Below are 24,108 nucleotides of genomic sequence, written 5' to 3'. Positions count from 1 at the left end.
CGAGGTCATCCAGTCGGACCCCCGGCTGCAAAGCTTCAGCTTTTATCTAGATTGAATTCCTTTTTCTCTGCCAATATTATTATTTTTTTCACTCCCCCAAATAATCTGCTTTTATGCCGAGCCTTTTTTCCGGCTCTCGTACAATTAAGGAAACTCACCCGAAACATTCAACTTTGCAAACAGCTCCCTCCCGGCTGGATAAAGGACTAAAACACCCATCATCCCCAGCTAGTCTGGTTTCCACCCCCTCCTCTTTTAAAACATCCACGTTTTTCCAACTTTCCAAATCGGCGTTTTCTAAGCCACTCGGGCATCCTTTTAAAAAGTGAGATGGGTGGTACAGATGTGGTGATGAAGGAGGAATTAAATCAGTCAAATAAATATATTTTTAAGCCGCTGCCCTGCCTTTTTTTTTTTGCAAACATTCCAGAAAAACCACCTCGAGTTTTAAATAGAGCATTTGAAACGGGCACATCGGAAAGAGAGTGGAACTTTCTCTTTTTTAAAAACTTTCTTGTTGTTGTTGTTAAAAGAAGAAGAAATCCATTACGCAGGAATGTTTCTTGCTTGCAAAGTGTAAAATAATTCTTTGCCTCTGGTCGAAAATCCCGGGGAGACCTTGGAGTCAAAACTTTTTTCCTTTAAACTGCATTTTTCCCTCCTGAAAAAAAAATGAACCTTGGCCAATCTCTAATTTGTTTTTCCCCTTCCAAAACCCTAAGAGATGTTTTCTAAAACAGCTACTTAAGATGACCGTGGAATCTCACATTTAGTCGCTAAGTGGAGGCATTTGCGAAGAGAGCTTTGGCCCTGTTTACAACCTTTCTTGCCCCAGTTGTTAAGTGAGTAACAAGGGAATCCGGCTTCCCGCTCCACTTGGCTCGCCAGAAGGTTGCAAAAGCGTGACCCCGGGGACGCTGCAACCGTCGTAAATGTGAGTCAGCGTGCCAGCTGCCTGAATGTCATTCACATGCCCACGGGGATGCTGCCACCGTCATAAGTGTGAAAAAAACCAATCCTCGGTCACTTTTTATCCAGGATGTTGTGATTTTGAAGGGACATGAAATGAAGTAAGGACAAATTGAAATAGATAAAATCAAAGTGGGGGAGAATATCTATAAAGAGAAGGAGGGAGGGAGAAAAGAGAGAAAAAAGAAAGAAAAAGAAAGAAAGAAAGAAAGAAGCAGACAGGGAAGGAGGGAGGAAAATAGAGGAGAGGGAGACAAGGAGGAAAAAGAAAGAAAGGAAAAGAAGGAAGGAAGAAGGAAAAGCAGCCAAGGGGAGAGGAGGGAGGAAGGAAAATAGAGAGGAGGGAGGGAAGGAAGAGAAATAGAAGAAAGAAGCAGGCAGGGAAGGAGGGAGGGAGGAAAGAAAACAGAGGAGAGGGAGGACGAGGAAAGAAAAGAAAGGAAGGAAAAGCAGTGAAGGAGAGGGAGGGAGAAAGGAAAATAGAGGGGAGGAAGGGAAGAAAGAAAGAAAGAAGGAGGGAGGGAGGAAAATAGAGGAGAGGCAGACGAAAGAAAGAAAGAAGGAAAGGAAGGAAAAGCAGCGAAGGAGAGGGAGGGAGAAAGGAAAATAGAGGGGAGGAAGGGAAGAAAGAAAGAAAGAAAGAAAGAAGCAGGAGGGAGGGAGGAAAATAGAGGAGAGGGAGACGAAAGAGAAGAAGGAAGGAAGGAAAAGCAGCGGAGAGAGAGGGAGAAAGGAAAATAGAGGGGAGGGAGGGAAGGAAGAGAAATAGAAAGAGAAGCAGGCAGGGAAGGAGGGAGGAAGGAAAATAGAGGAGAGGGAGACAAGGAGGAAAAGGAAGAAAGGAAGGAAGGAAAAGCAGCGAAGGAGAGAGGGAGGGAGAAAGGAAATAGAGGGGAGGGAGAGAAGGAAGAAAGAAAAAGAAAGAAGGAAAAGCAGCGAAGGAGAGTGGGAGGAAGGAAGGAAAATGGGATTGAGGGAAGGAAGAGAAATAGAAAGAAAGAAAGCAGGCAGGGAGGAGGAAAAGGAAGGAAAATAGAGGGGAGGGAGGAAAAGAAAAAAGAAAGAAAAAATGGGAGGATGGAGGAAGGAAGGAAAATAGAGCAGAGGGAGAGAAGAAAAGAAAAGAAAAAGAAAGAGAAGCAAGGAGGAAGAAGGAAGGATAATAGAGGGGAGGGATGGAGGAAAGAAAGGAAAAGGAAAGAAAAAGGAGGGAAATAGAAGTGAGGAAAGGAAGGAAAGAAAGAAAGAGAAGGAAGGAAAGAAGAAAGACTCTAGAGAAGCAAAGGGCCTTGTTAGCGTTGAAGGACACCTTTTGCAATTTGCTGCTGTTGTGTATGCTGTTGTGGGAAGACACACAATCCCGCAGACAAACCGACAAAACAAAACCTGGAAGTTTCATTTCTCCACCACGGGAGAGATCTCCTTCGCCCCCGTTGTTCTGGGCTCCCTTTCCAGGGCAAACAAGACTCGAGATCTGTCGCTAGTCCACATTCCAAGGGCCGGTCTTGTGCTCACAAGCCCACAACACCCCCACACACACATACACAAACACACACAATTTAGGAGCCTCTAGTGGCAGGAATGAGGCACGCCCCATGCCCGCCTTTTTTTGGGAAGGGGGGCACGGTGCCACGATGCCTTTTAGGGAACGTGGCAGTGCGTGCCAGCTAGTTTAAAAGGCAAAAAATAAAAATCGCAAGAAAGCCTTGGAGATTTCCACACGGAAAGGGGATTGTGGTTGTGCAAACACACACACACACAATTCTCCTCCTGGGGATCTTAGGGTTTCCAAACTGGCCCACAATTCTTAAGATTCGAACTTAAAAATGTGTTTTTTCACACTTAACGACCATAATAACGTCCCCCCTTTATGCGATCTAAACATCCAGACTTTCAGAATCCTGCAAATTTATTTCCTCTAGGACAAACCTTCGGATGGGCGAAGCTGGACGATCCGCTGAACGGCCGCATCACCAACGTAGCCAGGGCAGGGATTCGCTTAACGACGGTGGCAGGGACGACGGCAAGCAACACACACACACAGAGACACACACACACACAAGGTTGCAAAACTGACTTAAACCAAGGCTTGGCTGCATCAGTTCTGGGTTCTCCGTTGCTGTCGTAAATCGAGGACTTACCAGTATGCATTTTTTTTAAAAAAGAGGGGTCGTTTTAAGCCAATCGTCATCCTTGGATCCTCGGGGAGCCAATCAGAAGCATCCCGAAAGCTCAGGAAATAAATAATTTAAAAAAAGAAAAGATGGAGGGACTTATGTGATAGACTGCTGCTGGCTTAGGAGGCTCCCCTTAGGATTTCTGGCTCCTGGAAATTGTTTCACCCAACCGGTTCGGGATTTATCTAACCCTGCGTTCGGCTGCCAGCCGTAGCTAACCAGGAACTGACAATCAGGGTTACAGGCCCTTCCTTACATTTGGCCCATATTTCTCTTCCTCGGATGCGACTTTTGTGCCTTGTGCGTTACACAATTGTTGTGTAGCCGCCGCAGTTTAATTTTTCAAGCCCTGAAATGGGTGGATTCATCCTGAGAGTGAACGCTGATGCCTCAGTTTCCCCTCTCGGCTTCCCTCCTCCAATAGGGCTGCATCTTAATGGGCTAATACCGAGAGTCCTCGATTTACAACCACAATCGAGCTCAACACCTCCGCTGTTCAATGAGACACTTGTTAAGTGAGTCTTACGACCTTCCCTGCCACCGACGTTAAGCGAATCGCCGCCGCTGATATGTCCATAACTCGGGTTTTGTTTTTTTCAAGTGAATTGGGCTTCCCCGTTGACGCGCCTGGTCGGAAGGTCGCGAAAGGGGAACAGGGACGCGGTCCTCGTTCACTTTTTCCCCCGCGCCATTGTGAACGTTCAGACAGTCGCTAAACGGACCGTTGTAAGTCGAGGCTACTCACATCCATGCCGAGGTGAAAATAAATAATTTATTTCTGAGACGTGCGCTTTGGAGAACATCCCCCAAAGATCCTTAGCTCAGATCTCCGGCGTTTCTCTTAACGGGGTGGAAAAAGAAGCGACATCTTAACCATCCCGGCAAACCCGTCCAATCGTTCCCGTCTTGGCGCCGGTTTTCCCGGGAAGGCACCGCCGACGGGCCTTGTTGGAGACTTGGAATGGCCTTGTGGGGCTCAGATGCCCCCTTTTCACCCCAAAAACGCGACCAGCGAGATAATTCTTGCTGTTTTTACACAGTGAAGGGGCCACTGCGAAAAAGGCCCTGCTTCGGCCAAACTCACATGCAACGGAAGGACGATTTTCATCCATGGGTCCTTTCTCGGATATCCGATGTCCGTTCAGCCGCCGTCACTCCTCCCCCCCCACCAAATCCCCCCTTTCCAGGTCCAAATTTAGGAAGATGGCCCCCACCCAATACATCCAACAAAGGAGGAAGGCGTTTCTCTTAGCGTCCTGGTCGGAGGTCTCATTTGGGGGGTTCGTCCGACTCCGTGCCAGCGCCTGTCCACGATTCGGCGTAGCTGTTCACGACGTAAACCGGTAAATCTATTTCTTTCTCGCCTCCTTGTTTTTCCGCCGTCGAGTTTCCGGCTCTTTCGAATCTGTCGGGTGGTGAAATTCAACTCCGAATTGATACACCACCGTCCCGACTGTGGCCCCCAACATGGGGGCAGCGATGGGAACCCACCACCAACATTGCCCGGCGCTGGAAGCAGGAAAAGCAGAGAGGGAACATAAAGTTAACACACATCGAGTGACAAATATGTTGACAAGAGTTGGAAGGGGCCTTGTAGGTCATCTAGCCCAACCCCAGCCCCTTGCCGCCGCGCCTTGTCTTACGACCAGAATGGAGCACGAGATTCCCGCTGCTAAGCGAGACAGCGGTGAAGTGAGCTTCGCCCCGTTTTTTTAAGGACCTTTCTCGCTTAACATCCGTTAAGCGAAGTTGCTGAGATGTTTTTTTATTTAGTTTAGTTTAGTTTTATTTTTAAAATCGGTTTTCTATTAAATAGTGCTTAACGAACATTGGTAAATTATTGCTGGAGTTTATGAATTGACATTCTTCATCTCCACCTCTTGCCATCTTTTTTTCTCTTTAATTTGCAATGCCAATCTGTCCGTTTCTCAGAAATCTAATACCTTCTTGACTATCTTTCCAAGGCACCTGAGGGCAGGACAAGAAGCAATGGGTGGAAACTAATCAAGGAGAGAAGCAACTTAGAACTGAGGAGGGATTTCCTGAAAGTTAGAACAATTAATCAGTGGGACAGAAGTTGCCTCCAGAAGTTGTGAATGCCCCAACACTGGAAGTCTTTAAGAAGATGTTGGATAACCATTTGTCTGAAACGGTATAGGGTTTCCTGCCTAGGCAGGGGTTGGACTAGAAGACCTCCAAGGTCCCTTCCAAGTCTGCTATTGTATTGTATTATTGTATCTCTTCCTCTCGAAGTGGCGTATCTTCGTTTTTCCAGTATTGGGCGAAGATAATCCTCACTGCTATTAAACTATGTAATATGAAATGCATACTTTTCTTATCGATCGATTGGTGATTATCAACTAGAAATGTCAACATTTCTTAGATTGTTTGAGATTTTAAATGGTCATTTTGTTAAACACATATTAATAGATTGTTGTTTAGAGATGGTTATAAAGGTTTTTTGCCCCTGAAAAATAGTTAATAACCTCTAGCTAACAAGAACAACAACAATAATAATAATAATAATAATAATAGCAAAATACCAGGACTTAAAAATCGAAATTCAACGACTATGGCACAAACCAGCAGTGGTAATTCCAGTGGTAATTGGCACACTGGGTGCTATTCCAAAAGGACTGGAATTACATTTAAAACAGTTAAAAAATTGACAAAATCCCCATCAGTCAAATGCAAAAAGCCGCACTGCTTGGATCTGCACGCATATTACGAAAAGACGTTACGACGTCCTATTAGCCTCTCCTGTTAGGGAGAGGAAATGTTAGCTATCCTATTAATTGACTTTTTTTTAGAATATGTTATAAAGATGTAAAGATATGGCAGATTGATTGAGACTGGGGGGCGGGGGGGGGGGGAATTGCCAGCAGGTGGCTGTGCTCCTTAAAATCTTAATTAAAATGAAAATTGGTGGTATGGTGATAGTAAAATACATAAATTTTTAAAATGTACAATTCAAACCGAATGGAATACATTGTGAGTGTGGAAGGAACGCACGAAATATACTTGTGACCAATGGATACGCTTCCTACAAGATGTAATGAAAGATGATTCTTTTGTGTGTGCTTTTTCTGTAATAAATGAAATAAATGAATATATAAATGAAATAAATCCTAAATCCTAAAACCAATAACAAAAATTTCAAAACAACAACGAAAAAAGAAATCTCCATTTGTGGTCGTAAATCCAGGACTACCTGCCTAGAATATAGAAGAGGGCGGGGGGGGGGAACACCCACCCGAGGGTGTATATTTACTGAATTTTGAGCTATTTTGGCGAGAGGGGTAGATTTCCCGCAGAACTAACATTTATAATCAAGTTGTAATTATTAAGAGTTTCTGCATTTGGAGTTTAGCAATAGCAATAGCAGTTAGACTTATATACCGCTTCATAGGGCTTTCAGCCCTCTCTAAGCGGTTTACAGAGTCAGCGTATCGCCCCCAACAACAATCCGGGTCCTCATTTTACTCACCTCGGAAGGACGGAAGGCTGAGTCAACCCTGAGCCGGTGAGATTTGAACCGCCGAACTGCAGAACTGCAGTCAGCTGAAGTAGCCTGCAGTGCTGCATTTAACCACTGTGCCACCTCGGCTCTTTAACACCCCTCGCTTGGCCTTCTCAGTAGGAATAGGAAGGGGGGGTTCGACACCCACCTGAATACCTGGGGACCCCACCCGGCGACGTAGGTGAACAGGCGTGGCCCCAAATCCCGAGCTGGGTTGATGGCGCAGCTGCAGTTAGCACCCATAGATACGCTGAGTGCGAAGACCAAGAGCCCGACAGCTAACGGATCCAGTCCGGGCGGGATGCGTTTATTCCGGGCATCGATAATGGCCAGGATACCCAGCACTAGAACTCCTGTGCCCAGCACCTGGGGAAAGAGGGAGGGAGGAGAAGAGAGCATCAGAAAACCAGGGAGGGAGGGAAGGAGGAAGGGAAAAGGAGAGGGAGGGAAGGAGGAGATGGAAACGACAGAGGGAGGAAAGGAGGGAGGGGAGGAAGAAGGGAAAAGGAGAGGGAGGGAAGGAGGAGTTGCAAACGACAGAGGGAGGAATAGAGGGAGGGGAGGAAAGAAGGGAGGAGAGTAGAAGGAAGAGAGGAAGAAAGGGAGAAAGGATGGGGAGGGAGGAAGAAAGAAAGGGAGAGAAAAGGGGAGGGAGGAGAGGGAGAGAGTAAGGAGGAAATGACAGAGGAAGGAAGGAATAGAAAGAGGAAAGGAGGAAGAAGGATGAGACGATGGGAGGAAAAGGGAAAGAGGGAGGAGAAAAAAAGAAAGAAAAAGAGGGAGGGAAATGACAGAGGGAGGGAGGAATAGAGGGAGGGAAGGGAGGGAAGGAAGAAAGGAAGGAAGCGAGGGAGAGAGGAAGAAAAAAGGAAGAAAAAAGAGGGAGGGGAGGAGATAGAAATGACAAGAAGGAAGGAATAGAGGGAGGAAAGGAAGGGAAGAAGAAGAGAGGAAAGAAGGAAAGGAAAGAGGAAAGAAGGAAAGGAACGGAGGATGTTGGGAGGGGTAGAGAAGGAAGGAAGGGAAGGAAGGAAAGAGGGATAGTGAAGGGAGGGAGAGAGGGAAGAAGAAGGATGGGATAAGGAAAGAAGGAAGGAAGGAGAAAAGGGGGGAAAGGAATGGGAAGGGAAAGAAGAGGGGATGGAAGAAAGGGAAAGGAAGAAAGGAAAGAAGGAAAGGATGATGTTGGGAGGGATAAGGAAGGAAGGAAAGAAGGGAATGAGGGAACAAGGGAGAGGGAAGGGAGGGAGAGAGGGAAGAAAAAGGGAGGGATAACGCAGGAAGGATCTGGATGAGCACGCAAAGGAGAAACCAATATCTCACCTGGTCAAAAAATCCGTTGGGGATGGACAGGTAAGGGGCGGGGTAGGTGGCAAAGATGGAGGCCGTCTCCCGGACGCCTGTCACTCTGAGGGTCCCATTGCTGTAGCTGTGAATGGCGTCTGTCAGGAGAGAGAGAGAGAGAGACCCCCCCCCAAGAGCAGCATTAATCGTAGGCCCCCTCCCCAGCTGACCGCAGAGGATGGGCCCTGAATGAACTGAGGGCTGCATTGATCCTCTGAACAGCTTCTTTAAGCGACTAGTCCTCAGTGTTCCTTCTAAGCCCAAGTTCACCCTTGCCTTCTGGTTTACTTTGGCCTCTGCAGGACCAAGGGCCATCGGGACCCAAAAGGGGGCAGCTGGGCAAGATTGACACACACACACACACACACACACACACACACAACCCTTCACCCGGGCGATCTGGTTACCGTAATAAAGGAGGTAGACTGTGCCAGCGCCCACAAACGCCCCCAGGACTTGGATGAGAAAATAAAGGGGCAGTTTCCACCAGGGAAACTGAGCCAGGAGGCACAGGGCGAGCGAGAAGGCCGGGTTCAGGTGTCCTCCTGGAGTGGGGGAGTGGGAGAGAGAGAGAGAGAGAAAGAGAGTCCTGTCAATCAAATCTAACAACATTATTAACTATTATATTATTTCTCCATTTTGGTCACTTTAAGAGGAGTGGGCTTCAACTCCCAGAATCCCCCAGTTTGCATGCTTTAAGAGGGGTGGGCTTTAATTCCCAGAATCCCCCAGTTTGCATGCTTTAAGAGGGGTGGGCTTTAATTCCCAGAATCCCCCAGTTTGCATGCTTTAAGAGGGGTGGGCTTCAATTCCCAGAATCCCCCAGTTTGCATGCTTTAAGAGGGGTGGGCTTCAACTCCCAGAATCCCCCAGTTTGCATGCTTTAAGAGGGGTGGGCTTTGACTCCCAGAATCCCCCAGTTTTCATGCTTTAAGAGGGGTGGGCTTCCACTCCCAGAATCCCCCAGTTTTCATGCTTTAAGAGGGGTGGGCTTCCACTCCCAGAATCCCCCAGTTTGCATGCTTTAAGAGGGGTGGGCTTCAATTCCCAGAATCCCCCAGTTTGCATGCTTTAAGAGGGGTGGGCTTCAACCCCCAGAATCCCCCAGTTTGCATGCTTTAAGAGGGGTGGGCTTCGACTCCCAGAATCCAATTTGCATGCTTTAAGAGGGGTGGGCTTCGACTCCCAGAATCCCCCAGTTTGCATGCTTTAAGAGGGGTGGGCTTCCACTCCCAGAATCCCCCAGTTTGCATGCTTTAAGAGGGGTGGGCTTCGACTCCCAGAATCCCCCAGTTTGCATGCTTTAAGAGGGGTGGGTTTCCACTCCCAGAATCCCCCAGTTTGCATGCTTTAAGAGGGGTGGGCTTCAACCCCCAGAATCCTCCAGTTTGCATGCTTTAAGAGGGGTGGGCTTCCACTCCCAGAATCCCCCAGTTTGCATGCTTTAAGAGGGGTGGGCTTTGACTCCAGAATCCCCCAGTTTGCATGCTTTAAGAGGGGTGTGCTTCAACTCCCAGAATCCCCCAGTTTGCATGCTTTAAGAGGGGTGGGCTTTGACTCCAGAATCCCCCAGTTGGCATGCTTTAAGAGGGGTGGGCTTCAATTCCCAGAATCCCCCAGCCATGCTACTTATATGAATAGCCCAAACCGTTCATGGGAAAGACTGGCTTTGCTTAATGACCCGAGGATTCGCTTAACGACGCAGGGGGTTAACCCCACCTGAGACGCCCCCGGAGACGTGGACGGCCACCATCACAGCCACCCCGCTGGCTAAGGAGGAGCTTAAAAAATTTCCTTTCGTCCCTTCGCTGGTGACGCTTTGCGCTGAGGCGCTAAGAGTGAGGACCTAGAAAAAGAAGGAAAAGGGAAATGAAGGGCTGTCTCTTCCCCTCCTTCCCTGATTCCCTCCTTCCTTTCCTTCTCCTCCTCTCTTCCTTCCTTTCTTCCTTCCCTCCCTACTTCCCTTCCTCTCTCCCTTCTCTCTTTCTGTTCCTTCCTTCCTCTGTCATTCCCATCTCTTTCCTCCCTTCCTCTCTCCTTTGCTCCCTCTTTTCCCCCTCCTCCTTTCCTCGTTTCTTCCCCATCCTTCCTCTTTTACTTCCTTCCGTTTTTTTTAATTCCTTCCACTGTCATCTCCAGCTCCTTCCTCTCTCTCTCTCCTTTCCTTCCTCTTTCTCTCCTTTTTTCCTCCCTCTCTCCCTTCTTTCCTTCCTTCCCTCTATTCCTTCCTTGTCCCTCTCTCTCCTTTCCTTCCTTCCCTCCTTCTTTCCTCTCTCCCTTCTCTCTTTCTATTCCTTCCTTCCTCTGTCATTTCCATCTCCTTCTCTCCTTCCTCTCTTTTTCTTCCTTTTTTCCTCCTTCCCCTCCTTTTTTCTTCTTTCCTTCCTTCCCTCTATTCCTTCCTTATCCCTCTCTCTCTCCTTTCCTTCCCTCCCTCCTTCTTTCCTCTCTCCCTTCTCTTTCTATTCCTTCCTTCCTCTGTCATTTCCATCTCCTTCCCTCCTTCCTCTCTTTTTCTTCCTTTTTTCCTCCCTCCCCTCCTTTTTGTCTTTTCCTTCCTTCCCTCTATTCCTTCCTTATCCCTCTCTCTCCTTTCTTTCCCTCCCTCATTCTTTCCTTTCCCTTCTCTCTTTCTATTCCTTCCTTCCTGTCATTTCCATCTCCTTCCCACCTTCCTCTCTTTTTCTTCCTTTTCCCCTCCTTCCCTCCCCTCCTTTCTCTCTTTTTTCTTCTTTCCTTCCTTCCCTCTATTGCTTCCTTCCTCTGTCATTTCCAACTCTTCCCTCCCTCCTTCTCCTTTTCTTTCTTTTTTCCTCCCTCCCTCCCTTCCCTTCCCATCGTCTCACCTTCCTTCCTTCCTTCTTTTCATCCCTTCCTTCCTTGTCCCTCTCTCCTTTCCTTTCTTCCTCGTTCCTCCTTTCTCTTTGCCTCCCTCCCTACTTCCCTTCTCTTTCTATTCCTTCCGGCGTCTGTCATCTCCGCCGCTCCCTCCCTCCTTTCCTCCCTCTCTTTTTCTCTTCCTTTTCTCTTCCTCCCTCCCTCGTTCCCCACTTCTCCTCCCTGCCTTCCCAGATGTGAGGCGCAGGGCGGCTGTTGTTGGGCATCTGGGCCATTATCGATGCCCAAGACTAAGGAAAAGATGGTTGGCCAACTACGAAGATACCAAGCCTGCGGGCCAACGAAGCCGGTTTGTGCCAAATTGGCAGAGAGGAAGCCAAACCGGCTCCTCTGCCTTTCCCCATTCTCGGTCCCGAGTGAGAGAGACGCGCTCCTCCATTTTCGCTTCGCCCACTCCAGGGCTGGGTGCAAAGGAGGAAAACACTTTCCAAATCCAAAGGAATTATTTTTTCTCCCCCTCCCCGGGGGATGATTGACAGCTCAGAAAAGGCTCAGAAGAATCCGGATAGATACCGACAACTCCCCGCGGCGAGAAATCTAGGCCAGAAGGACGAAAGCTGGCTGTGCTTGCAACCTATTTTCCCTCCAGCCCGCGCGGATGGGCTTGCTTGTTTGATCTCGCTCCCTTTGCGGGCAGGAATGAAAGGCATTTTTATGAGCAGGACGAAACTTGTCTTGCTAAGCGAGGAAGCCGCCATTAAGGTGGTTTCCGTCCCCCGTTTTACGACCTTTGGGAAGCGGTTATGAAATCCGGTTGTTAAGTGAATCTTGGACTCGTTGGAAAGTCGCAAGAGTGAGCCCAGGACACCTGCGGCCGTCGTAACTTCGAGTTGCCAAGCTACCCGTAGTTTGGAATGTGTGGTTTTTCTCTTCCCCTGCAGCTGTTTAAAAGACAACTAAATATTTGCACTTTGGAGTTAAAGACGCACCAGGGAGGGCAAAATATTCCCTGCCAAGCGAATAAATAACTCCGCAGGTCAGGAGAGGCGGCCGGCGCTCGGCTGCGTGAAACCCCAGTTGTGCAAAAAGAGGCGTGTTTACACACATGGAAGCACGCGGGGTTTTGAATCGGCCGTCTCTCCGGGAATGGCGAGCCCTGTCTGCCTTTGGGTGATTTTACGTTTCGGAGAAGAGAAGCAGCTGGAGGAAAGAAGGAAGGAAGGAAGAAGGAAGGAGAGGAGGGAAAGGGAAGGGAAGGAAGGAAGGGAAGGAGGAGGGGAAAGAGGGAAGGAGGAGGGGAAAGAGGGAAGGAGGAGGGGAAAGAAGGAAAGAAGGGGAAGGAAGGGAAGGGGAAGGGAAAGAAGGAGGGGAGGGAAAGAGAAAGGAAGGAAGGGAAGGATGAGGAGAAAGAAGGAAGGAAGGAGAGGAAGGAGAGGAGGGAAAGAAAAGAGAAGGAAGGGAAGGGGAAGGAAGGGAAGGATGAGGGGAAAGAAGGAAGGAAGGAGAAGGAAGGAGGGGAGGGAAAGAGAAGAGAAGGAAGGGAAGGGGAAGGGAAGGATGAGGGGAAAGAAGGAAGGAAGGAGAGGTGGCAAAAAGAAGGGAAGGAAGCAAGGGAAGGATGAGGGGAAAGAAGGAAGGAAGGAAGGAGAAGGAAGGGAGGGAAGGATGAGGGGAAAGAAGGACAAAGGGGAAGGAAGGGAAGTGGGAAAGATAGGGAAGGAAGAAAGGAAAGGAAGAAGTGAGAGGGAGGAAAGAGGGATAAAGGAAGGGAAGGAAAAGGGGAGTGGGAAGGATAGAGAAGGAAGAAAAGGGAACAAGGGATAGAGGGAAGAAGGGAGGGGAAAAAAGGAAGGAAAAGTTGAGTGGAAGAATAGGGAAGGAAGAACAGAACAAGCGAGAGGGGTAAGGGAGGGAAGGAGGGATGAGGGAGGGAGGAAAGAGGAAGGAAGGAAGGGAAAAAGGAATGGGAAGGATAGGGAAGGGAACAAGAGAGAGGGAAGAAGGGAGGGATGAGGGAAAAGAAGGAAGGAAAGTGGAGTTGGAAGAGAGGGAAGAAAGGGAAAAATAGAGGGAAGAAGGGAGAGACGAGGGAGGAAAGAAGGAGGGATAAGGAAAAGGAGGAAAGAGGAGGGTGGGAAGGAAGGATAAGGACGGACGAAAGGAACAAGGGAGAGAGAGAGAAGGGAGACAGAGAAGAAGAAGGGGGAAATAAATTAAAGGAAGACAGAAGGAAATGTCATTTCTCTATTACTACAACTTCTCATCCCCTTCACCTCCTTTTGATTCCGTTCCCTCACTTCTTCCCTTCACCCGTTCGAAGATCTTCCTCCACTCCTTCCAACCTTCAAAGTTACTCTTTCTCCAAAACCGCCCCCCATTCCCCAAACTCCCCCCCCCCTGCCTCTCCCCAACCCCCCCCCCTCTCCAAATTCTCCTTTTTTGCCCACCTGGACAAACCCCATGGCCCTTCCCACGGCGTCGGGGGGGGGTGTTTCCCTTCTCAGCTGTAAAAACCCCCCGCCCGCCCGCCACCCCATGCCCCCCCCCCCGTGCCCCACACCTGGGCAAACTCACAATTAAAAGGAAGACGCCAAGGAACTCCGCCAGGCATTGCCGCAGGAGGTGGCTGCGGATCCTGCAACGGCTTCGAAGCGTGCCCAGGCAGCGGGCATAAGACATGGCAAGGGCAAGAGAGAGAGAGAGAGAAACAGAGAACCAGCCTGGCGCAAGGCAATATATATATCTATATATATATATATATACATCTAATGCCTCCTCCGCCACAAAGCTCCTTGCCCCGGGCCGATGAGGAGGATGATAACCGCTAATTATTCAAGGTTGATTAATTACCTCGTTATGTAAGGGCAAAGGACAGGAGGGGCCGGGGAACGGTCAGCGGGTGGGAGGGTGGCGCGAGGGGAGAGGCCCAGCCCGGCCTCTGGAAGTCCGAGGGTGGGGGGGAGAGAAAGATAGACTTGCTGAGGTGGTGGAGGCTCACCCAGGGCAACGCGGGGGGTATTTTGAACCCCTCGGGGGTGTTTGGCTTGGGTGCGAATCCTTGGCACCCGTTTTTGGCATCTTGGCATTCTGCAGGGCGGCCTTGCCCTTTGGGATGTTGGAACGGTACACAAACACACACACACACACACACAGAGGTGTTGTGCACGCACGGGCGTCTCTCGCACACAGGACACGCCCAAGGGCAGCCCTGCCAGGTTGGATGGGGGTTAAGGGAAGGGCAGGGCCGGGCATAGGGGCATCCCGGGTGCTTTTGGGTTCGAATCTTAAGGGGGGAAAAAAGGGATTTTTGTTTAAAATTTAGGAGTTTGTGCTTCTAAGTCCTCGGCTTACGGCGGTTCGCTTAATGACTGAACGGCAGAAAAAAGAGGGGGGCGTTTTCATGCTCCTGGCCGTTGCGGAATCCCCGGGATCGAAATCCAGACGCTGAAGACAACAGAGTCGTATTTACGACGGTTGGGAGGGACGCGAGATTGGAATTCGGACACTTAAGGGGATGACTCATGTTTACGACGGTTGCAGAGGCCGCGCGATGCCGTTTCGCTGCTTTTCCGACGAGCGGAGTCAAGTGGGGAGGGGGGGAGACGGGGACTCGCAGAACCGGGGGCAGGACGAAGCTCGCTTAATGGCAGGGAGTTCACTTAACGGCAAGCGGAGGTGGCCATATATGGGGCGAGGCTCACGTTAGCAATGGTCTCGCTTAGCAACGGGCGGCGTTGCGATCGGGAGTGGAGGGTGAGCTGCGATGCCTTCTCCGGCGGCACCGGAGAACCTCCAGCTGCAAGAGCACTCTATCTGCAGTATTCCCAGACTCTGGGAACCAGAAAAGGGGTGGGGGGGTTCAACAGGGTCTTCTCCCCCTCCCCAAATCTTCAAAAGGGGGGAGGGAAAAACAGCACGCAGACCAACCTCAAGCATAAATAAAGTTATTTTATTTGTCCTATTTTCAGGCTACGAAGAAGAAGAGGAGGCAGCTCGGGAAATGCATAGAAACCTGGGGAAAAAATTAGTATATAAATAAATATAAATATAAATATAAATACACATATTCACATGCTTATATACACTTATATCTACATCATTCATTCATTCATTCATTCATACATACATATATCCTACAACTCCCAGTCTCCTGGTGATTGGCTAAGTCACCCAGCTGGCTTTCACGCTTAAGGCGGGACTAGAACTCCCAATCTCCTGCTGATGGGCCCAACGTCACCCAGCTGGCTTTCATGCTTAAGGTGGGACTAGAACTCCCAGTCTCCTGGTGATTGACTCAAAAGTCACCCAGCTGGCTTTCACGCTTAAGGCGGGACTAGAACTCCCAATCTCCTGCTGATGGGCCCAACGTCACCCAGCTGGCTTTCATGCTTAAGGTGGGACTAGAACTCCCAGTCTCCTGGTGATTGACTCAAAAGTCACCCAGCCAGCTTTCACGCTTAAGGCGGGACTAGAACTCCCAGTCTCCTGGTGATTGGCTCAAAAGTCACCCAGCCGGGTTTCACGCTTAAGGTGGGACTAGAACTCCCAGTCTCCTGGTGATTGACTCAAAAGTCACCCAGCTGGCTTTCATGCTTAAGGTGGGACTAGAACTCCCACTCTCCTGGTGATTGGCTCAAAAGTCACCCAGCCGGGTTTCACGCTTACGGTGGCACTAGAACTCCCAGTCTCCTGGTCTCCAGCCTTCACTACTAGACCAAACTGAACCATATGGAGGGAGGGCAAGGCTTAAGTAGGAGAAAATGCCAACTGGGCAGCGATGCTTCGCCCTTACCTGCCTCTCTGCCAAAGGAATTACTGGTTCGGGAACCAGCGGCGGAAAAAGCTGTTGAGAATCGAACTGGTGTCACTCAAGTCTCCATCCGGGCCAGGGTTGAAAGGGACCGGATCTCCTGAGAAGAGGGGGGGGGGGGGGGAGAAAATTCCCACTGATGTTTTATTCCCATTTCTCTAAAAGAGATCCCCATTCCTGGTTCTTTCGCTTGCCCGATTCCAATCTACCCACCATGAGGACTAGAAACGTGTGTTGGCGAACTCTGGTCAAAAATAAATAAATCAAAAGGGATGTGTGTCCCACCCCCCTCCTCCGAACCCCCCCCGGATGGTAGTTGGGAAGCGGGACTCACGTGGGCCTCTCGCCAGGCCGTCATCCGACCCCGGGCTCCGAGTAACGACCGTCTCCTCGTGACCCTGGCTGTCGCGCACCGTCCGGCGTTCCTCGACCGTCTAAAAACCAGGAGGACCACAAAACGGCCGGAAGTTGAGAGAAACGGCTTTGAAAAAGGGGCGGGAGTTTTCGAGTTTTTATGAGGACTAGAAACTTGGGAGGTTTTTTTTGTTTCGTTTTTTTTTGAAACCGGTGGCACTCACCCCATCCGGGGCCATCACTTTTGTGACGGAGACGCTTTTGAAATACGACCGGGGCTGGGCGGGAGGTAGAATAGCTTGCAAACCTTTGGAAGTCACTTGAGAATCGAGATCTGTGAGGGGAAAAAAGGAAAAGAAAAACGAGATCCAGAGAAAACAAGAATAAATAAGAGGGGCATGATGGGTTTTGGAGTCCGAGCGGCGCACGCCTTGATCCCCACCAGCGTTCCAAAACCATTAAGTCAAACGTGGTTGGTCCTCATCTTACGACAATAAGGAAGCCCATCCCTTATCTATCTATCTATCTATCTATCTATCTATCTATCTATCTATCTATCTATCTATCATCTATCTATCTATCATCTATCTATCTATCTCATCTCTCTATCTATCTCTCATCTCTATCTCTCTCTCTATCTCTCTCTATTTTTCTCTATCTATCTATCTCTATCATCTATCTATCTATCTATCTCTATTTATCTATCTATCTATCTATCTATCTATCTATCTATCTATCTATCTATCTATCATCTATCTATCTATCTCTCTATCATCTATCTATCTATCTATATCTATCTCTATCAATCTATCTATCATCTATCTATCTCTATGCATCATCTATCTATCTCTATCTCTATCTCTATCTGTCTGTCTATCTATCTATCTATCTATCTATCTATCTATCTATCTATCTATCTATCATCAATTTATCTCTATCATCTATCTATCTATCTATCTATCTCTTTATTTATTTATATCTATCTATCTATCTATCTATCTATCTCTATCATCTATCTATCTCTATCTATCTATCTATCTATATCTCTATCTATCTCTATCTATCTATCTATCTATCTATCTCTCTATCATCTATCTATCTATATCTATCATCTATCAATCTCTATCTATCTATCTATCTATCTATCTATCTATCTATCATCTATCTATCTATATCTCTATCTATCTATCTATCTATCTATCTATCTATCTATCTATCTATCTATCATCTATCTATCTATCTATCTATCATGTATCTATCATCTATCTATCTATCTATCTATCTATCTATCTATCTATCTATCTATCTATCTATATCTCTCTCTCTCTCTCTCTATCTATCTATCATCTATCAATCTATCTATTTGTATCTATTTGTATCGCGATGGTCACTAAGCAAGTCATCACACAACCGATTTTATGACCCGTTTCTCCCCCAACCCCCATCTGCCCCAGCGGTCGTTAAGTGAATCTGCGGTCATTCAGCGAAACCCCGCATGGGAAGGGTGGCCCTCTAGACCTTCGGGAGACCAGTAATCTTTCTGAGGCCTTTCGAGGTACCGTCGAATGGTCACTAAGGGAGTACTCGGTTGTAGGTCGAGGACTCCCCACGAGCACCTCTTCGGTGCGCTTGTGACGTTTTATAACGCTGTTTGGCCAGAAGACAAAGAAAAAAGGGAGCTTCTGTGTTTGTTCTGCCACAATGAGGACTAGAAACCTGGAGCGGAGCCGCCCGAAAGCTCTGAGAAAGGAGTAAATAGAAGTGTTTGGGTTGGAAGCGGTTTTAACTCTGGAGTTTATGATTTAGTTTTTAAAGCGTTATCTCTCCCTCCGCGTGAGATTAGGTGACAAAGGCCGGCTAATGATTAATCCGAAGTCATAAATGGGATTATTTAATAGGTTTGGCTGCAGAGATAAGGCTCCGGCAGCCTTCGTTCTTTCCCTGGGTATTTCTCTGGATCGCCTGCGTAATTCAGTGGCCGCCAAACTTATCTGGTGGCAAGGAGTTCCAGAGTCCCAAAAAAAATAAAAATGTTTTCTTCCCACTGGATAAGATCTAGTTTGGTAGGCCCGGCCAACCTTCTAGCAATTTTGGTTGAGAATGTTTTGAATTATGATAGGTTTCATTAAACATGAATTAGCTTTCTATTTTTTTTTTTAAATAATACTTTTATACCGTCATAGGTTGTTTTTAGAGTTTTTTAAATCTATTAAATATATTTTAATTTTTAAATTGTTAATATATATTAATTTTTAAATTGTTTCTACCTTTGTGTATTTTATATACACCTCTATCTATCTATCTATCTATCTATCTATCTATCTATCTATCTATCTATCTATCTATCTATCTATCATCTATCTATCTATCTATCTGTATCTATCTATCTGTCTGTCTGTCTGTCTATCTATCTATTTGTATCTATCTATCTGTCTGTCTATCTATCTATCTATCTATCTATCTATCTATCTATCTATCTATCTATCTATCATCTATTTGTCTACCTATCTATCATCCATCAATCATCTATCTATAATACCTATATATACAGATAGACAGACAGATAGAAATGAGAGTAGATAGATAATTATATAGATAATTAGATAGATAGATAGATAAATTAGATAGATAGATAATTAGATAGATAGATAGATAATATAGATAGATATGAGAGGGAGAGATAGATAGATAGATAGATCTATCTATCATCTATTTATCTATCTCTATCTCTAATCTATCTATCTATCTATCTATCTATCTATCTATCTATCTATCTATCTATCATCTCTCTCTCTCTATTTATATCTATCTGTCATCTGTCTATCTATCTATCATCTATTTATTTTCGCTCTCATCTATCTATCTATATCTATCATCTATCAATCTATTATCTATCAATCTATCAACTATCAATCTATGTGTATATCTATCATCTATCTTCTATCTATCAATCTATCCATCCATCTCTATCATCTATCTATCTGTCTGTCTATCTAACATCTATCAATCATCTCTCTATCAATTATCTATTTATCTATCATCTCTCTCTCTCTCTCGTTTTTTTTATGTTTTCATTTTGTGTATTTTTCTTTTAGCTTTTAAAAGTTTGCATCTTTGTCGTCTTCTGCCTCCTTGTGCTCTTCCTATGAGCATAAATAAAATACTTGGTTGATTGGCTATCAAGACCTTTAAAATAAAGACTGCAAATATTCAGGAAAAAACGCTCTCCATCTGAATCAGACAATGGTTGAAAATGCGACAAATATTTGCCCCCCACTCCACTCCCCCTGGGGCAAACCATGATATCTTTGGCCAAAATTCAGCCTCTGACCTCCATCCTCTTTGCGGGAATCTTTCGAATCAGGGGCATCCGATTGGCTCCCTTGAAACTACAAAAAGAAGAAAGAGAGAGAGAAATAGATTATCAGATCGCAAAGAAAAAATAAAATAAAACCCCTTTCAGTGTTTGGGAAATTCAAGGAAAGTTGAATGGGGAAAGTCAGTAGGGGGGGGGGTTACAGGAGCCGATTTCTCCCTCCCTCCCTCCCTCCCCCCCCAGACCACGACAGCCCCACGTACCCCTCGGAAAGGGGCCCAGAGTCTCCCTCCCGAAATAGGGGGATTGGGACCCTCGTCTGCGCGGCTTTGGATGTCCGGGAATTTCAGCATCGAATCACGGAGGGTCTGTCCTTTGTCAGCAGGAGGGCTGGCGGAAGGCGGGCGGCAGTCCAAGCAAGGGGATTCTGGGGAGGGGGAAAAAAGGGGGATCTTAAGATTCAGAAGCAAATCGGTGGGCGGGGGGAGTGGGAGGGATTGGACTCTAAAAAAAATGAAAGGGAGGGAGGGAGGAATAAAGGGAAGGAAGGAATGAAAGAGGAAAGCAGGGAGGGAGGAATAGAGAGGAAGGAAGGAATAGAGGGAAGGAAGGAAAGCAGGAAGGAAGGAAAAAGGAGGAATAAAGAGAGGGGAAGGAAAGAGGGATGGAGGGAGAAAGGAAGGAAAGAAGGAAGAAAGGAATGATTAAAGGAAGGATTAGGGGGGAGGGAAGGAAGGAAGAATAAAGAGAGGAAGGAAGGAATAGAGGGAAGGAAGGAAAGCAGGAAGGAAGGAAAAAGGAATAAAGAGAGGGGAGGGAGGAAAGAGGGAGGGAGAAAGGGAGAAAGGAAGGAAGGAATGATTAGAGGAAGGATTAGGGGAAGAGGGAAGGAAGAATAAAGAGAGGAAGGAAGGAAGAAAGGAGAAAGGGAAGGAAAAGGAGCAGAAAGAAGGAAGCAAGGAGGGAGGAATAAAGAGAGGGGAGGAAGGAATAGAGGGAAGGAAGGAAAGAGGTAGGGAGAAAGAAAATAAGTAAGTAAGGATTGATTAAAGGAAGGATTAGGGGGAGAGGGAAGGAAAGTTGAAGAAAGAGGAAAGCAGGGATGGAGTAATAGAGAGGAAGAAAGGAATAGAGGGAAGGAGGGAGGGAGGAAGGAAGAATAAAGAAAGGAAGGAAGGAAGGGAAGGGAGCAGAAAGAAGGAAGCAAGGAGGGAGGAATAAAGAAAGGAAGGAAGGAAAAGATGGATGGAAGGAAAGAGGGAACAATAGAGAGAGGAAGGAAAATGCAAGGAGGAAAGAATAGAGGGAGGGAAAGAAATGCTTCAAACCACTGGATCAAAGCCGGATTATCCCTCCAGATGCCAAATGGGCCAGACCTCCCCCCCCCCCCAGGTCACCCACCGAAGGACGGGGCAGGGAGACTCCGGCTTCCGATGTCGTTGAAGAAGTTGTTAAAATCCCGGAAGAGTTCCTGGAAGCCAAACTGGTCGTGGAAGTGAATCCCGCCTGGCTCAAAGCTGAAGCCGAAAGTGAAGCCATCGGGGGAAAAGTGGTTTTCCTGAAAATCCAGATCATCCTCGTCATCTTCATCGTCCTCGTCATCCCGGGTGAAAGACCCCCAAAAGGGGTCGGGGGTCCTGAGAGAGAGAGGGAGGGAGGGAGGGAGAGAGAGATGGATGGTAGAGGCAGATAGATATAATGTAGATAAATCCTTATATCTATCTATTATTCATGTCTATTTATATCCATCTATCTGTATAGTTGTCTGACTTTTTTACATTATGCCTATCATTTATCTATTCATCTAATATATATTTGATATCTTTCTCTTTGTTTGTCTATCTCTCTTATCCATCTCCTTCCTTCCCTATTATCTTCCATCCTTTTTTATCATTCTCTCTCTCTTATCCATCTACTGCTTTCCTGCCTGCCTTCCTTCTCTCTTTATCTATTATCTTCCTTCTGTTCCTTTCATTATTATCTATTTATCTCTATCTCTTTATTTATCTATATCTCTATCTATCTGTCTCTCTCTTTCTCTCTCTTCTATCTATCTATCTATCTATCTATCTATCTATCTATCTATCTATCTATCTATCTATCTATCTATCTATCATCTATCTATCATCTATCTAATATCCATTATCTTTCTGTTTATCTATCTATGTAAACTAATCTAATCTAATCTGATTTATCTATGAACTGAAACCCAAATCTCCCCCCATATCATTATTTACACAGAACTTTTTTCTTTAAATCAATAAAAGAGGTCCAATGGACTACAACTAATGTAAACAAGCCTTTGATTTCTGAGTTGAACTGTGTGTGCCAACTGAGGAAGGACCCAGGTTCAAATCCTGTAGCCCAGGGGTGTGTGCACGCATGTGTTGGGGATGGGTCTGGCCCCAGCCTACCTCACAAGGTGGTTGTGAAGGTTAAAGGGAGGAATGACATCCATATCTTTTTATAGACACTCACACATACACACACGAATACACACATAGATATACACATACACGCATATACACAAATGTATACACTTACACACTTACATACACGTGTACAGAAATACATACACACATATTTATACACAGACACGTATACACACACACAGATACACACATGTATACACATGTACAGAAATACATACACACATATTTATACACAGACACGTATACACACACACAGATACACACATGTATACACATGTACAGAAATACATACACACATATTTATACACAAACACGTATACACACACATATATACACATACACGCATATACACAAATGTATACACTTACACACTTACATACACGTGTACAGAAATACATACACACATATTTATACAGACACGTATACACACACATATACACATACACACATATACACTTACACACTTACACACACATGTACAGAAATACATACACACATATTTATACAGACACGTATACACACACATATACACATACACACATATACACTTACACACTTACACACACATGTACAGAAATACATACACACATATTTATACAGACACGTATACACACACATATACACATACACACATATACACTTACACACTTACACACACATGTACAGAAATACATACACACATATTTATACAGACACGTATACACACACATATACACATACACACATATACACTTACACACTTACACACACATGTACAGAAATACATACACATATTTATACAGACACATTAACACACATACATACAGACATATACACTTACACACAGACGTGTACAGAAATATATATACGTCACACATACACACATATTTGGGGAAGGGGGGAATCCAAGAGGTGCTGCTTCAGCCTCCCAGGCCTTGGAGGGCCCCGTTTATGGATGGGGCCACAGCCCCCCCCCCGATCCCTCCTGGGGCAGGGGATGATGGGGTCGGTGGTCCAACCCCCCCTGGAAACCCGGAGGGCGGGGACGGGCTCGACCAGTGAGGCCGCTGCCCACTGCAGGCGCTCGGAGGGCTTCCGGGGCGGGGGAGCGGGAACAGGGGCTGCCTCAGGGCCCCGACCGTCCGAGGGGACCCCCAGATCTCACCTCCGGAAGCCGAAAAAGCCTCGGAAAAGGTCGAAAACGCTCATCCCGCCGAGCGGCCGTAAAGCGACGCCGCTCTCCCCAAGCGCAGCAGCGCTCGCTTCCGCCACCCCGTCGCGAAAGGCGCCTCTTTGCCGTAAAGCGACGCCGCCCTTTCACAACCTCGTCGCGGCCGGCCCACCACGTCACTCCCGAAGCGACGTTTCTCCATCTTGGGAGAGACTTCAACTCCCAGAATCCCTGACAGGGAAGCTAAGGCGAAGGCGGCGAAGCAAAGAGGGCGGAGGAATTCTGGGAGTTGAAGTCCGGGCCTGTACAAATCGCTAATCCCAGATTAGCTCTAATTTGTCTGAGATGAAACTATTGCCAGGAGGGAGACGACTTAAAAATATATTTTTAAAACCCCTTCCCCCCATTTCCTGGCTAGTCGCCTCTTTAAGCCTTGATTTCAGTTGTCAGTCAATACAATACTCCGAATTTGGCTGCAGATCTGTCATTTAAGATCCATCTATCGTATTTTCTCCTCTTGAAGTCTTGCCAAAATAAAATACTGGAAATAAACTGTTGCACAGCCCTCATTCCCATTTGTTAAAGGAACTTCTTAAAATAATATTTTTATGAGAATTTCTAAAAAAAAAAAAAACCCGTTATTTGTTCAATATTTTTAGTTCCAATCTGCCAAATTACAGATATTCTTGTCTATTGGAATCCCTCTTTAAAAAAAAAAAAACTTATTTTCAAGGAGAACTTCTGCAAAAACCAGTATTATTTGCAACGGGAGCCCTTTAAAAAAAGAAATAAACTGTCTTCTTCTCCGTCCAGTTAAATTCCCAATTAAATGTGGCGATTTTCTCTTTGCTTTTCCCCTTTCAGGGGTCTTGAATTGTTCAAACCGTACAGCAAATATTGTCTTCTTTATCATATCCATCACAAGGTTGCCATAAAAGTCCTGCCAGGTTATGTTTAAAATTTAATTTAACTTCCAAAGGGTCTGTTTGGTTTCTAATTTTCTCCCCTCCCAAGCCCCAATTGATCTCTTTTTGTTGCCAAACACAATTCCCCGCCAAATCTAGGGACGGGCAGTCCTCGACATACGACCAAATGGGAGCCAAGCCGTCGCCACTTGCATGTCGCGACGGTTGTAAAATCATGTAATTTGACTCGCTTTTAGGTTTCCTGCGGTGGTCCTTAAGTGTGAATTGAGGGC

At 46.5% G+C, this 24,108-nt stretch overlaps 2 protein-coding genes across 2 annotated transcripts; both read right to left on the bottom strand.

The window, feature by feature from the left end:
- Positions 1 to 4,343: 4,343 nt before the first annotated feature.
- AQP10 (aquaporin 10) lies at positions 4,344 to 13,540 on the bottom strand. Its single transcript, XM_087705094.1, has 6 exons — positions 13,423 to 13,540; positions 9,730 to 9,856; positions 8,418 to 8,555; positions 7,990 to 8,108; positions 6,815 to 7,032; positions 4,344 to 4,655 (listed from the first exon to the last, which is right to left on the bottom strand). Exons 1-6 carry the CDS (start codon positions 13,525 to 13,527, stop codon positions 4,496 to 4,498), a joined length of 867 nt encoding a protein of 288 aa, XP_087561220.1. The 5' UTR covers positions 13,528 to 13,540; the 3' UTR covers positions 4,344 to 4,495.
- A 1,238-nt stretch (positions 13,541 to 14,778) lies between these two features.
- HAX1 (HCLS1 associated protein X-1) lies at positions 14,779 to 23,029 on the bottom strand. Its single transcript, XM_087705096.1, has 8 exons — positions 22,905 to 23,029; positions 20,730 to 20,965; positions 19,592 to 19,755; positions 19,344 to 19,401; positions 16,237 to 16,346; positions 15,993 to 16,092; positions 15,641 to 15,758; positions 14,779 to 14,860 (listed from the first exon to the last, which is right to left on the bottom strand). The coding sequence occupies exons 1-7, from the start codon at positions 22,946 to 22,948 to the stop codon at positions 15,661 to 15,663; spliced, it is 810 nt and encodes a 269-aa protein (XP_087561222.1). The 5' UTR covers positions 22,949 to 23,029; the 3' UTR covers positions 14,779 to 14,860; positions 15,641 to 15,660.
- Positions 23,030 to 24,108: the final 1,079 nt, after the last annotated feature.

Source organism: Thamnophis sirtalis, unplaced genomic scaffold, assembly GCF_051295495.1.
Source record: "Thamnophis sirtalis isolate CommonGarterSnake01/CBP01778 unplaced genomic scaffold, rThaSir2_p1.2 scaffold_2, whole genome shotgun sequence".
NCBI lineage: Eukaryota > Metazoa > Chordata > Lepidosauria > Squamata > Natricidae > Thamnophis > Thamnophis sirtalis.
Note: the sequence above shows the minus strand (reverse complement) of the source record. Positions and strands in the feature narration are given on the sequence as shown.